This window comes from Marmota flaviventris, chromosome 6, assembly GCF_047511675.1.
Source record: "Marmota flaviventris isolate mMarFla1 chromosome 6, mMarFla1.hap1, whole genome shotgun sequence".
NCBI lineage: Eukaryota > Metazoa > Chordata > Mammalia > Rodentia > Sciuridae > Marmota > Marmota flaviventris.
In genome coordinates this window covers 28,491,869-28,506,528 of record NC_092503.1, presented here as the reverse complement: position 1 = coordinate 28,506,528, position 14,660 = coordinate 28,491,869, and the positions used below count along the sequence as shown (strand labels likewise).

The window sequence follows — 14,660 nt, the reverse complement described above, 5'->3', positions numbered from 1 at the left end:
AACACTTTTTTTTTCTTTTATTGAGGTTTTGGGGGTCAAACCCAGAAGGGCTTTGCTTGTGCTAGGCAAGTACCCTACCATTGAGCTACACCCCCAGCCCAAGTGTTTCCCTCTTTTTGTGGTTTGGTATAAATTTGACCAGTGTGATATCTGTGCAGTTTAAAAGATTGTTTCTATAACATGAAAGTATATTGTTCATTATAAGTCCATCAAAAATTAAAAAAAAACAAGTAGCTTTTATTTACCTAAAACCTAATTCAATAGGGTTTGCTTTACCTCCTTCACTCCTATTGTAATCTGAGACTTACCATTTTTAGAGTCCAATAAATAATTTATTTTAAGTTGAACTGAATTGAATTGAATTGAATTGGATCGGGCCCAGTCCCTTCTGCTTTACTCCATGGCAAGAAGTCACTTGCAATGTGAGAGCAAGGAGAAGAGTGGACCTCAGAAGTAGAAGTTTGACCTGGTGTCCAAATGAGAGCCTTCTTGATCTTTCATTTTCTCTTGGCTTCCTTTTTCCCTTTTATCACAAAAGTCTGACTTACAGACCCTGGACTCATCTAGGTAGACCAGATTTAGCCAAGGAGCTGGAGACTTGACTGTTCTTTTTTGGTTTTGGGGTTTTTTTTCAGGCCTCACACCCTGATCCATAGCTATCCAAAGTGGTCCAGTCCTTCCAGGACATGCCCTACACCCAGCTTTAGAATGACCCTCCCTCCTTTCTTTCTTTCCAAACTCATTTTCTGATACCTGAGTGTTCAAAGACGAACACTCAAACAAGGTGTTTGCTTGGAGTGACTCAGCCAAGTTGTGAGTGGTTGAAAGATTGGCCTGAGCATTTGCATATTTCAGAAGGAAGGCTTGCTGACTCAGATGAATTCCAGAAGGGCAGAACCTGCAGGGAACTTCTGTCCCTGACCTATTCCAGCATCTACTGGTGCCCTCACGAACCAGGAAATAAGTAACCAAACTTTCATCTTAATAAGATCTAAGGTTCTCCTAGACCCAAACATAGCTAGCTGTTTGTGATCCCAGGAATTTGGGTCAAAACGATAGACACTGCTGGTGGACAGGTCTCTTGGCATCAGTCTCTTAGCATTGGTGTTAGAATCTACATGGTAGGAATTCAAGGTAACCCTCCTAGGGTTTTCATCACATTGACCAAAGCACATCACATCCCTGATCCAGACCAAGGAGGCCCCGAGGTAGCTGTGCAAATGCGTCACTCCTAGGTTTGATATGATTTAGTGCCCTGGTAGTAGTCTGAGCTTATATACACACACAGACACAGGCTCATAAATGCAAACACACATAACCTAAGTGATGTATAAAATGGGTCAGCATGAAAACGGGTGACACATGATCTCACTTGAGCCTGGTCAGGGTCCCTGCAGCCTCCCTGCCTGGAAGAGTGGGGCTATAGAAGGAAGGAACCAAGCTATGGCTATCCTTGGCTTGCCCACCCCAGGTCTCTTCCAGGAAGCTCCATGTCCTTGGACTGTGGCTCTTCTCTCCCTCTCACTGCTATAAAGCAGGAGTTCTAAATGAAGGGTTTTGTATAGTTATGAATAAATGCTATTTCCTGAAGCAGCATATCAGGGAGGCCCTCTGTGAATTGGGGGATAGTACCACTAGGCTGGCTGATGTGACAGCCCTTTGGCTTCAGGTCCACAGGCAATTAAAGGGTCATCCTCTGACAATCTCTCTCTGCCCTGTCCCTTCTCAGATCGCCTTGAAGTGTGCTGACATTTGCAATCCTTGTAGAATCTGGGAGATGAGCAAGCAGTGGAGTGAAAGGGTCTGTGAAGAATTCTACAGGCAAGGTTAGTAGAGATCCCACAGTGACTGCATTGCCCCTTCTCCTTTTAGGCATCTCTCCTGATAAAACAGGAAATGGCTAATCTATCGTGACATTTGTTCTTCAAATTCCTATTATCCTAACCTTTCTCTTTAGCTCTCTTGCAAACCATCCAAATCTTCTGTGGAAAAAAAAAATTAACAAATAACGTTGATTTGCTATGGCAACAGGTATTAATGAGGCACCAAAAAGGAGTGAAAGTAAGATATTCATATATAAACCAATCGACACCTACATGTACACAGCTCTCCTCTGTGGATATGATAATGTGAGGAACAGTTTGATTTTTACCCTGACCTTCATTTTAATAAGCTGAGCACAGCCTAAAGGCTAAGTGCCATTTGGGGTCACTGTCTCCCCTCAAATAGGACTTCAATCCTTTGGTATGACTTTCTCTCTCTTTTTCTCAAACAAGGTTAATAATTAAATAGAACATAGCTGACCGAAAGTTGAGTTCATCCTTTCAAACACAGTTTCAACATTGAGGCAGGAGAATTTTGCTGTGAAAAGACAAGTGGCCCTGAGTTAAGCTATAATTTTGAAAAGATTACCCTCCTTCAGAAATAAGGCAACGACTTAGCAAGCAAGACCTTGCCCTTGGGTGGAAGACTGGTCTTTAAACACAGCCTTGTTTCTTCAGGCCTGGTTTCAACATCCAGGATATTTGCTCAGGCATCTCTGGTGCCCTCATGCTAGTGACAGGATCAGGTTGGAGAGGCTGAGAACAAACAAAGCTTGAAGTGTCCCACAGACCAGCTCTGTGGGGAGGTCAAATAGCAACAGTGAGCCTTTTGGAGAAGCCTCCATTGAAAGATGTGTCAATGACATTGTTGTGGCCCCAAAGACAGAAGACAAAGAAGAATTGAGTTCATGTGGGGCCAGAAGGCTCTGCTCACCACCTTTTCCTCTCAGAATAGAAGCGCTCATGAAGTCCCTACAACTGTTTAATTATACCTGAATTGAGAGTGAGAGCTGAGAAATCAAAAGCTCAGTTCTAGTTGCCCATGATATAAAATCTCCTCTCATGGCAAAGCAAAAGGAAATATGATGAAATTGGAGCAAAGAGGTTTTGTATTAGGTAGGATAAGTACTCTCTTTGCTCTGTAATATATAAACTATTGAAATAGCAGTGGGAGAAGTGCTAGGATCTTCATCTTGGAGATCGAACAATGGTGTAGAGAAAAGATTCTTCTCTGTCCCACTTGGTTTTGACTCAATCCTGTGCTACTTCTGGCATCAATTGGGGTTTAAATCTTGTTTTTGCTTATCTAGCTCTTTATTTAAATTTGTTGTGTTTTGCTTTATATTTGCCATACCAGGGATTAAACTCAGTACTGGGGATTGAGCCCACTGAGTTACATCCCCAGTCCTTTATTTTATTTTATTTTTTTGTTTTGAGACAGGGTCTTACTATGTGGGCAAGGCTGGCCTCAAACTTTCGATCCTCCTGCCTCAGTCTCCTGAGTTGCTGGGATTACAGGCATGTGCTACCAGGCCCAGCCACTTATTTAGATTTTGAGCAATTTGAGGCAAGGACCACAACACTCATGCAGATATTAAATCCCATAGAGTCAGTGAATCAAAGTTGTCAACTAAGTGGAGTAATGGCATCAATGGTAACCTAATCTTCTTGCAAAAACTTGTCCCAGTAATATATGCATGTACAGCATTATAAAAATAGAACATCTGTTACTGATTACTAAAGGTGAGTTTTCATACACTTCTCTGGCATGTCTCCTGGCAGAGGAAGGAACAGAGAAAGATTGGGTCCTTTTTACTTAATAGCTTCTGGCAGAAGTTCTACCTGTTTTGAGAATAAGACCAGATTATCTGCTCATCCCAACAGCCTGTCCTCCATACTGAATTATTTTTTTTAATTCTATAAGGATGACTTGTATCATTTTGATTGATCCTATTCTAGTTTGCAGTTTAAGATTTGGACTTAAGTCCCAATTCATCCCAGCCTGCTACCAACAGGTAGGCTTCCACAGACTACCAACAGTCCTGGACAAAGTGATTCGTAATGTCACGCAAAGGCAAACTCTTAAAATCAAAGTTTTAAGAGAAAGGGAAAGGCAAAGGAGGTACTGTGAATTCAGAAAAGTGTTAGATTCTCAGAACAGAGATCGATATTCCAAACATGATGCACCTCCCTCCCCATTCTCAATACCTTAAGAAAGTCATGTTTTGACTATGGATTGGTATCTCCTCATAAACCCAGTTTCCCAAAGCATTTTTTTAAACATATGCTCCAGCCTTGTCTAATCCTCAGCAAAAATGTGGTTTTTCTATGAACAAAGCCCCATTGGGGATGTTATTATGATTAATATAAAGAAGTGGCAACCAGTTTGATTTCTACTCTCAAAATACTAATCAGCAAAGATCCTAAAGGGGAATGACTATTAGACTTTCCTCTTTGTACACTGATTAGTAAAATGCCTGAAGCATACAAGTGCTTTGTAAATGCCTGTTGAATAAATGAGATAACAAATTATCTCATTGGAAGCCCCCTAATGATAGAGATCATAGGGGAGGACTTGGTGCTGAATGAAGTGGGGTTTGGGTTGGGAACTGAAGGGTGGGTTCAGCTCTACACTTACCAGTATGGTAGCTGTGAGGCACATGCAGCTAACTAAATTTAATTAAAATGTAACAAAGTTTAAATTTTTAGTTTCTCAGTTATATTGATCATGTTTCAAAGAGCTACCAGAGTGGGCAGTGCAGAGAACATTTTTCATCACTGAAAACATCCTACTGGATGGCACTAGACTACAGGGAAATGGAAATGGACAAAGGCACTGGGTGGGGGGAGGTGCTGCTCCTGCTTTGTGGACCAGCTCCTTCTCACAGAGGGTAAGAATGAGGGAACCACGGAGGGCCCTATCCGCTTGGCTAAAGTAGAGAACAAGAGAATGGGTACCATCTTAGAAAGGTAAACATGTATAGTTGACATGGAAGAAACACATGGGAGCCAACTAGCTAAGAAACAAAAATTAAGAATGAGTTATTGAGAGACCAGACTAGGGTTAGAGAAGAGTGAATGAAAGGGGAAAATGAGATGTTCTAAGACAGGGGGGAAAACATAGGTTGGATGCCTTGAGATGAGGGTGAGGAAGTGCTGTGCTTGACTGAAAACTCACTATTAACTAAAATGTGGAGGTGAGGAAGGGAGCTGGGATCCATGTCAACACTAAATGGTGTTCTGACTTTATTTTTGATTAATTTTGTAGCTTCAGACTGAGCTACTTCTCAAGTGAGATCTTTCTGGTCCTTCTACCCATTTCCTACCTATTTATTGTTCCCAGTTGTCTCAGGTAAAACCAATCTAATTCTAGATTACCAATGTGTTTCTTCCTCTTTATTCTTAGGTGACCTTGAACAGAAATTTGAACTGGAAATCAGTCCTCTTTGTAATCAACAGAAAGATTCAATCCCTAGTATACAGATTGGTGAGTTGAATTTCTTGTCACTTTGAAATGAGCAGTTTGGCGCCTCTGCCAGGAGTCACAAAGAAAAGATCTACATGTAGGGTTCTATAGACCAGCACTGAAGGTCTGAATGTCTGCATCCAAAAGACACTTTAATCATGACAGATCTACTAAATAATTTTCAATTATAAAAATAGGATGTTAACTTTGTTATAGACCCTTAACTCACTCAGTACTAAAGTTACAGTATTAACTTTCTGGTTTAGAATAAAATCAAAATCAAATCAAATAGAAGTAACTAGAATCTATACTCTCTTTAGGGTTTGAAGGGTGGTGAATCAGCATAATGGAATTATGGGCCCATCCACTGTGGGTCCCTATTCCTCATCCCTAACCCTCACTCCAAAGGCCCAGGCCCCTAGAGCCCTGATCCTCTGTGGCCTGGTATCCCTGTTTTCTGTACTCTGTACTTCAAAACTTATTTTCAGTCTCATTCTCTTAAAACCATACTCTCTTTTTTTAGTTTCCATTATGGTAAACTATTAAAGTGCAGTCAGTGCATACAAAATAATTATTACTTTATGTAATTGTATTATGCATAAGATCATGAATTAAATTAGATGGCAGAAATTTTAGGCACTTAAGTGAAAAAAAATATTTTTGCTCCAGTAAGAATTTCTGTCACTTCTTAAAATACCCCACTAATTCCATCTACATTTAAAGTAAACCTTTCTTCTCCTTGCAGTTCCCTTCCATTGAATCCAAACATGAAATTTCAACTCTTTTCCTTGTAATCTCTGGCCCTGATTTGTAGCAGTTTATGTTTTTTTATCTGTTTCAACAGACCTCAGTTAGCTAAATGCAATCACAGGGCTGTGGATTCTGTAAAGCTCAAGGCTTAACACCGTGGCACTGGGAAGGAAGAGGGCATCTGAAAAGATCTGCTGAAAATGGAGAAAATCTGAGCAAATTAAAATGACCATCACTGTGAGTCAGATCTAATCCACAGTCCACAGAAGAGTCATGAAGTCATCCTCAGGAGATAGGAACTAAGTAAACACAGCTATTAAGATTTGAATGGAATATACAATTAATCAAATAGGCATGTTGGGATTACAAGATTAAGGATGATCCCTCTTTATCCAGATTGCCCTTAATTGTTTTATTGTTTTCACAATTAAACAGATTCCTCTCCCTAAAAATGGGAGAGAAATGATAAAAAAAAAAAAATAGAGCCCAGGACAAATGGCAGTTCAAAATCGTTGGGGCCATTGGAGCATTAGCAACAGAAATGTAGTCTGAGAGTTCCTGAACCCAGTTCTGTCCTAGCAGACACTTAAGCCATGGCAATTCTGCAAATTCCGTTCCTAAGCCTGATACTCACTATGTTAAACTCCAGTTTTAAAGAAATTTACCAAGCAACTGTTCTCTCTCTCTCTCTCTCTCTCTCTCTCTCTCTCTCTCTCTCTCTCTCTCTCTCACACACACACACACACACACACACACACACACACACTTACTCCAAACAAAAACATTTACACTGTTAAGCACACAGCCTAGATTTGCAAGACAGCCTGATTTCAGAGACTCTGTCCTGTGGTTGTCATGAGAACACACTTACTTTGCCAGATCATATGTCCTGATTTTTAGCTCAGGAAAAGGTGGTTACCATAGATACCTCTTTTAAAAACAGGTAGGATTGAGTGAATAGGGAAATCCCGTGGATGGTATACCAGAACACCTATGATAAAGAGAAAGATCGTGATTATGATGTGGTTCTCAGATCATAAATCTTTCTCTCTCTCTGTTCCACATCATCTTGCTCTCATTGGTTCTGGGTTGGAAAGTGTAAAAAGGGTAGATGAGTCTAACCTGGAAAAACAGAGATAAACAAATAGATAAAAGATTGGTCGGTGTTGTAGGCTCCAGCCCCCACCAAAACAACAATCTTCCAGCAAGTCCTAAATAATGCAACTCTTTCCTCTGTCTAAAAATGTGCCCCCCCCACACTCTTTTTTTTCCCTATCCCAATCCAAAATGAGAATTTCCTGACTGCAGGTCTCAGTTATGCTTAGAAAAGAATTTCTAGGTAAGTAATCTATATTGACCCAAATGGACCCCACCGGGGCTTAGTAACCCTCCCCATGTATTCATTTCTCCCCTCTCTCCACCAAATTCTGCATTTTAAAAAGAAATATTAAATCAAATTAGTGAAATCTACAGAAAGGTGAAGGAGAAGAGGTTTTCCTTCAATCCATGTCCACTCCACCTCTCCCTTCCCCCCCCTGCCTTCCCTCTGGCAGGATAATGCTGCCACAAAGTCCTCTCATCCCTGGAGAAGAGAGGCTGGTACCACACACTCATGGGTCGGCTTTCAAGTCCACAGTGCAGAAGTCTTCCCTTATTTGAAAAACTGACTCAAGATGTCTATTCAGACTTTAAAATTGCTTTCCTATCTAGTGTAAGAAATATGTATTATTGGAGAAGTATAAATGCAAACATATAATTCCAGGAAAACTTCAGGGGAAAAAAATGAGTTCATTTTTTTAATATTGGATTTGTAACTCGTTATACTTAAGTAAATTTGATACTCACACTTCAAACTTTAGAATAACATCATTTTGAAAACTAGCTCTTTAGATATTGAATATTTAATTATTTTTGCAGTGAAAGACATTAGAAATTAAGGAGATTGTGAAGGAGAAAAAGAAAATAGCAAATAAAATTGGAAATCCTTATTTGCTGTCTCCCTATATAATCTTAGCAAAATGACAAACACAGACATAAAGCCACTGGCTTCACTTTCTTCCTGGGGTTCAGTTCATCTAAAATGCTTTCACAATATTTAGATCTCATTTCACATAAGATGAGATCATGCAGAAATACACAAAAATATTTTACATTGTTTCTTCCTTTTCCCATCTTTCTATCATCCTCAAAGGTCAAATCTCTGCTGTTTGGTCAACAAAAAGATGATCCAATCAAGCCTTGTACTTCACATGCCTTTAAACATACAGAGTTCATTGTGGGAAACTTTTTATTATGCTGAAAAACATTTGCCTTTTCTCCCCACACTTACATTTCAAAAAAATACATCAAAACCTAAATAAGTCCAAGTTTGTGATGATTCCAAAAATTCCTACCTGGGCTGAAAGTTATCTTTGCTTAACAAATTATGTGTAATAGGGAAAACACAAAAGCCTCAATCATTAAGAGAACGTATGTGCAACAAAGAAGTCTAATATCAAACAATCTTCTCTAGTAGTTGAAGCCATGCTCTTTTTGCAGACAAAAATCTGGATTGAAAGTGAATGAAGCCCGGCACAGTGACGCACGCCTGTAATCCCAGTAGCTCAGGAGGCTAAGCAATTAGCGAGGCCAATTTAGCGAGGCCCTAAGCAACTCAGGGAGACCTTGTCTCTAAATCTCTAAATATTTAAAGTGCTGGGGATGTGGCTCTGTGGTAAAGCCCCTCTGGGTTCAATCCCTGGTACAAAAAAAAAAAAAAGAAAAGAAAATGAAAACTTCATTACCCGAACTTAGTTGTTTAACATCAATGAAAACAAGACCAAACTATAGCATGATAATCTTGAAAAAATCTTATGGTATAGGGTAAACATATGAATAATCCCATCAGTGCAGTAGCCCTTCCTGATGGCCTCCCTCCCAGCACTTGTCTTTCTCCCTCGGTAAGTAAGAACAGCCAATGTTTATTGAGTTTAGTGTCTACTTTGTGCTGTGAGCATTTAAGCACTCTCCACGTGTTAAGTCACTGAATTGAATTGTGGTAACTTTGGTTGGTACTCAGCTTCTTTTCACACCAGGAAACTGAAGCACAAAGAGATTAAGCCACAGCCCAAGGAAACACATCTCCTGCTCCTATGCTGAGGGTGGTGACCATATCTCCTTGCCTGGTGCTAGTCCCGGGCCGGCCGGCACCCGCGGGTCCCCGGGTCGTGCTTATGAAGGATGTGACGGGTTGGCCTTGCCTGTTGCAGGTTTCATGACCTACATCGTGGAGCCACTGTTCCGGGAGTGGGCGCGCTTCACAGGAAACAGCTCCCTGTCGGAGAACATGCTAAGCCACCTCGCACACAACAAGGCCCAGTGGAAGAGCTTGTTGTCCAAGCAGCACAGACGCAGGGGCAGCACAGACCACGCGGGCCCTGGGACTGAGAAGGAGGAGCAGACTGTGGCGGAGGGCGACACGCCCTAGTGCCGCCTGCCCTGGTCCTGCGCCGCGGAGGACGATGCGATCCTGCGTCCCTAACCTGGGTGGCCTCGGGGCTCCCTTGATTGCCTCTTTGCTCCCACTGCCTGCCTCCCTCCTTTTTCCAAGTGTACAGAAGCCATTTTTCACCTAGCATTAGCTGCCGAAAAGAAGCAACTCCATTCAAGAAAGTGGGAGCGGATTCCAGGGGCAGTCGTCCCCCAAGGAGAAGACTGGGAGGAAGCCGTGCCTCTGCCACGTTCCCCACTGGCCCTGGGTCGCACTGTGACAGGCAGCTCCTGAGACCCGAGTATCTTAGGGTTTGCCATCTGCAGGACAAAAACACCAGCATATTTGGAACTCCAAGGATATTGGTCTTAAGTGCAAGAGCACAAATAAGAGCGTGAAAGAAAGTACCTTCTATTTTAATAATAATTATTATTATAAGAATAATAATAAATCTTTTTAACTTTTATATTTTATGCACTAGACAAGGGATCTAAAACCTTGGACTAAGATTACTCAGTGTACCCAAACTTGAACAGGGGTTCATTGTTTTGTTACTGACTTTATGCCACTTTGGGTCAGAAATTTGGCATCTTCTCAATTTAAGAAACCGCGTTTCCTATCTGATCTGGGGGAAGGTGCTGTACAGTTCATTCCTTTGCACCGATAGCCAATCTGTCTTTTATGGATTCAGTGACCTGTTTATATTCATACATGTACATTTTCTGTAAATACCAAGCGCTACTGATTCCCATGCCAAAATACATGAGTATTATGGGATTGCTACCTGTATAAACAATGGCACTGTGAACAGAATATTGTTAGTTTTAATACATGAGAATGCATTTGTAAATATGATATAGAGTTTATTAATATACTATTGTTTGCAGATAAAGGCCTTAACTTTAAACATCTTTCATCTTCTGAAAACTGCCCAACTTAAACTGCCTGCCCATGTCCATCTTTATGCTTTCCAGCTAAGGTCACAAACCAAAACTGAATAAAGTCTTAGAGGAAACATTTTTGGAAACTTCACATGCATTCCGCTTGAGACCATAGTTTTAATCTATGGCACCAAGCATTGTTTCCTCAGACTAATGAGACCCTTCAGCAAGCCTGAAGCTACTTTTCAACGCAACAAGTTTCCACACTGTTTTAACCAACCAGCTGATAAGCTTGTGTTTATGTGACTCTTGTTATGGAATGTGGTGGTGCCGTCAGCCTCACAGGAGACATAGCAGGTCTCAAAAACCTTCTGTGGCCCTGTCATCTAACCATCAGGGAATTCCTGGCTCCCTTACCACACATTTGTCTGTTATGGCTACAGAACCAAAGTACCTTTGGTCTATGGTTAGCAAGTATTTCATTGGTGTTAATAGTAACTGGATTTTTTCTTTTTCTTTAATGTCGTGTGAACAACTAACCAAGTGTTTAGCTGAAATTAATATTATTTGAGTAAAGAAATCATTTCAGTCTCATGACAAAATTTACCTTCCTGGCATGTCATTGTAGTTAATTATGGAGCGTAGCAAGGAGAGGCACATTGGAATTTTGTCACTGTTTTCCTCTGTATAGACTTGACTACAAAAAGCCAATAGTTACAGCATTCTTTTCTACTCTTATAAACTCTGTGCGTTGAACTTTTTTCTTTAGAAGTCCTATCATAACTGAGGTTAGTTGAAAACTCTCAACATCCCTTTCATTTTTACCCTTGAACTGTGTGGTAGTGGGAGAATGATCATTTCTGCCATGATCAAGCTGTTTCTCAAATTCAAAGAAGGACAGCAACTCTCATTTCCCAAGTGCAACTGGTTTTGTTTTTCCTTCTTTCTTTTAATATACAAATGAAATGTTAGAAGCTTGACCGGCCTGTAATAAGTCCCTATAGAAAGAAAGAGGCTTTCGGAGTTAAAGTTTGGGAGGAAATTTGAAAAGTTGGTTACATTTTCATTAAAGGAAGAGAAATTGTCAGATGGTGCTGAAGAAAGTGTGAAAATCTTATGAAATGGGTGAATGATAAGTTGCAATTACTGATATGGATAAGAAGGGAAGTTATGGAAACTTTTGTTTTCTGTAGTAACTACAAACTGACATGTGTTCCTCTCTTTAATATTTTGAAGCTCTCAGCTTGGTGAGGCTCCAAAGGAGAATATTCTGGATGGATTCCTGCTTCCAGGCCACTCTTACTTTGGTTCAGTAATGCAGAGAGCATTTTCACATAGTCGATTTAATTTTAATGTGTTTCAGATCAAATCAAGGAAAGCAGTTACTGGGCACAAGAAAGTAGAGATAGGAAAGAAGGCATTGTTTTCACTAATGGAACCTCTATCTTGAATTAGGGAAGCAGACTATTTAAATTTAAGTATTTCATTATTTAAATACATAAGATAATGAGTTTTCTTGGTAGTTCTCAGTATTTAGAGCAAAATTGTTTCTGTTACAATTGGTCCTAAAGAAAAGCTCACAGACAAAACTGCCAACATCCAATGGTGAAGCCTATGAGGTATCTACCAGTACCATAAAAATCTGAAGGTGAGACAGGATATATAAACTATATGCGTCTGTCTCTTTCATTCGACTGTGTGGAGATTTCTTGAGTTCTGCATTTGTTGGGAAAGAAAGAAAGAAAAAAAGGAAAGAAAGAAAGAAAGAGAGGGAGGGAGAAAGGAAAGAAAGAAGGAAGGAAGGAGAAAATAAAAGAAAAGAACAGGAGTATAAAAACTCTTTTATTTCCTGCTCCTGGCTTTCTTGTGATACCTCAATAGGAGTCCCATGACTGGTTGAGACATGCTATTGGGTCATCCATGGATTTTTATCTTTACAGCCTCATTCTCCTAGCCCATGGATCATCAATCGTTGACTTACCAAGTTTAATTCTGTCATTGCTTGAGAAGAAAAGATTCAAAGGGCTATTTTTAGTCAGTTAAAGGCAAAGTCACGATCAAAGTAAGAAAGAGTATACGTCACTGCCAGGCCTGAGAGTCAGAGCCTGCTTTTCCTCACTTAAGAGCAACAATGAATAGTGAGACCTGACTCACCAAACTCTGGCCTATCCATACCTCCCTGCTAGGCTAAGTAGAAACCAGCTCTGTGTCTCCCTGCTTATGGTTTCCCACAAAGAGCCTTGGCGTGCATCCTGTATCCCTGGTCTTCATATACTGCCTTCTACAAATTGCAGACTTGTTTTATAATCTTTTCTCATATTGAATCAGATGTGCTTACTGATTTGGATTTGGTTATGAGCTTGTATCTCACTGTATTTCTCATGCTTTGTTCTTTTAAGCAAATCCTTAAAATCGTGTCATTTTGTGTACACATGTAAGGTTTGAAAAAATTGTGAGTTTTGCTCAAAATGCAGCCTCAATACCCATTGGCATGTCTAGATGAACAATTAAAAATAAAGATGATTTCATAAAGTATCACAATATTAAATATACTAATTCTCACTAGATAACATGTTATCAGACCATCAGTTGGAAATATTCAAGGAAAGAACACATATGTAGACATAGTCTATGTGACTCATTCCTCTGGGGAACTGATGTCAATGAAGAAATCACTTGGCAGTTAGAGCCAAGTTAGGAAATGGGCCACCCTTCAACTCTACATTTCTCTGGAGTCCGGATATTTTTCTGATTCATGTTTCTCAAAGTCATACATGATTGGAAATAGATAGGAAAACATATAAGACTCAAAAAATTATTTTTGAAAAATACAGTCTCACATTTCAGAGTTAGAGGCCACCAAAAACACTAAAACAATTCAGGCAGGACCGCTGAGTATCCTAAATCTATCTTGAAATAGAAGACGGAAAGACAAACATCCTATATATTCTCTCATATTCATTTTATTGAGATTTGTATTCAGAATCCCACTGATTCCTGGATGCCTTCCCATGTCTGAATGCAAAGCCACCTTTTCATTCGTGGATGTTCTATATCATAACTTTGAAATCAAAAGAGAGATCCCAGTGGTATTGCAAGAAAAGGTCAGACTTGACCTTCAAATACTAATGGGAAACAGCTGCTATGTCAAGTTGGCAGAATCAACTCGAAGGTAGATTTCAATTGAACAAATATTGAGGATCCACTATGTCTAGTTGTTGTGCTGGACATTGGGCTATAAAAAGAACATCAGGACTTTTTTCAAAAATTGGCATTACCAGGAAGTGCTTTTTAAAGAATTTGTGAAACTGCACAGGTTCAAATGTAGCCAGAGCTTCTTCCTAGCATTCAACATAACAGAAAGCAGATAAGCTTCCAAGACAAAAGTGGGTCCCAAATCTGGTTCTGTCACTAACTTATTCTGTGACTTGAGGGAACTTACCAAAGCCACTAAAAAATTATTTCCAGCTAATAATATCTTTTATGGAACTGTTGTGACACTTAAAAGAGATTATATACAAAAAAACATCAAACACTCTCTGGTGCATGACAGACTTTCAATAGATAAAATTTCTTTTAAATTTCAAAAAAAAAAATGACAATCACTCACACATGGGTGAGAATGGGGACAATTAATGGGGAGTGTAGTAAATAAGTGCTGGTGATTTCACATTAAGAAGTAACATTCATTTTTAGAGTTGTTGACAGATTGGTTAATTTCTGTCTTTATTTGCAAGGTTGGGTCAAAAGATGATTTCTTCAATTGGTTGCTCAAGGCAGGTTCTGCCCCAGCTACAGCCTGCTTTTCTATTTAGTCCTCTGGATAAAAGTGTAAAACTATAATAAAAAAATAGAAATCAGTCACCTCACTTGTTTCTCTGCCACCAAAACCCTCATTTTTGCTGGTCCTCTACATCAATCAGATCCTGAAGATTTGCTGGACTTTACAGGGCTGGTGTCTCCCAGGATGCACTCCATTCACTTCACTCACACATTTCCAAACATATTCTCAATTACAGCTTATTGTCTGTCCTCCAGCTAAACACAAAGCAGAGCCACATCCTGTTGGAGATGGGAGATGACCATCTCCTACCTCCTTGGAAATGCAACAGACTGTCAAGTATTTGAGTAATGAACAAATAAGAAGCTTTTAGCTATAAAACAGTCTATGACAGGCTTTTTGTTTTTGATTAAGCTAGAAAGATTTTATGTTTCAGTTGATATGGTTTGAAAATGCATGCTTGCCTTGTCTTAGTTATCTAAGCAACAAT

General features: G+C 39.8%; 1 protein-coding gene across 2 annotated transcripts in view; it reads left to right on the top strand.

Moving 5' to 3' along the window:
• The window catches only part of Pde7b (phosphodiesterase 7B), a 318,242-nt gene extending 303,993 nt beyond the window's left edge, over positions 1-14,249 (top strand). For both annotated transcript variants that reach the window (XM_027938495.2, XM_027938494.2), the window contains 3 exons: positions 1,730-1,826; positions 5,230-5,310; positions 9,288-14,249. In XM_027938495.2, coding sequence (XP_027794296.1) covers positions 1,730-1,826; positions 5,230-5,310; positions 9,288-9,505 — 396 coding nt within the window. In that variant the 3' untranslated portion in view covers positions 9,506-14,249. The remainder of the gene's footprint in view (positions 1-1,729; positions 1,827-5,229; positions 5,311-9,287) is intronic.
• Positions 14,250-14,660: the final 411 nt, after the last annotated feature.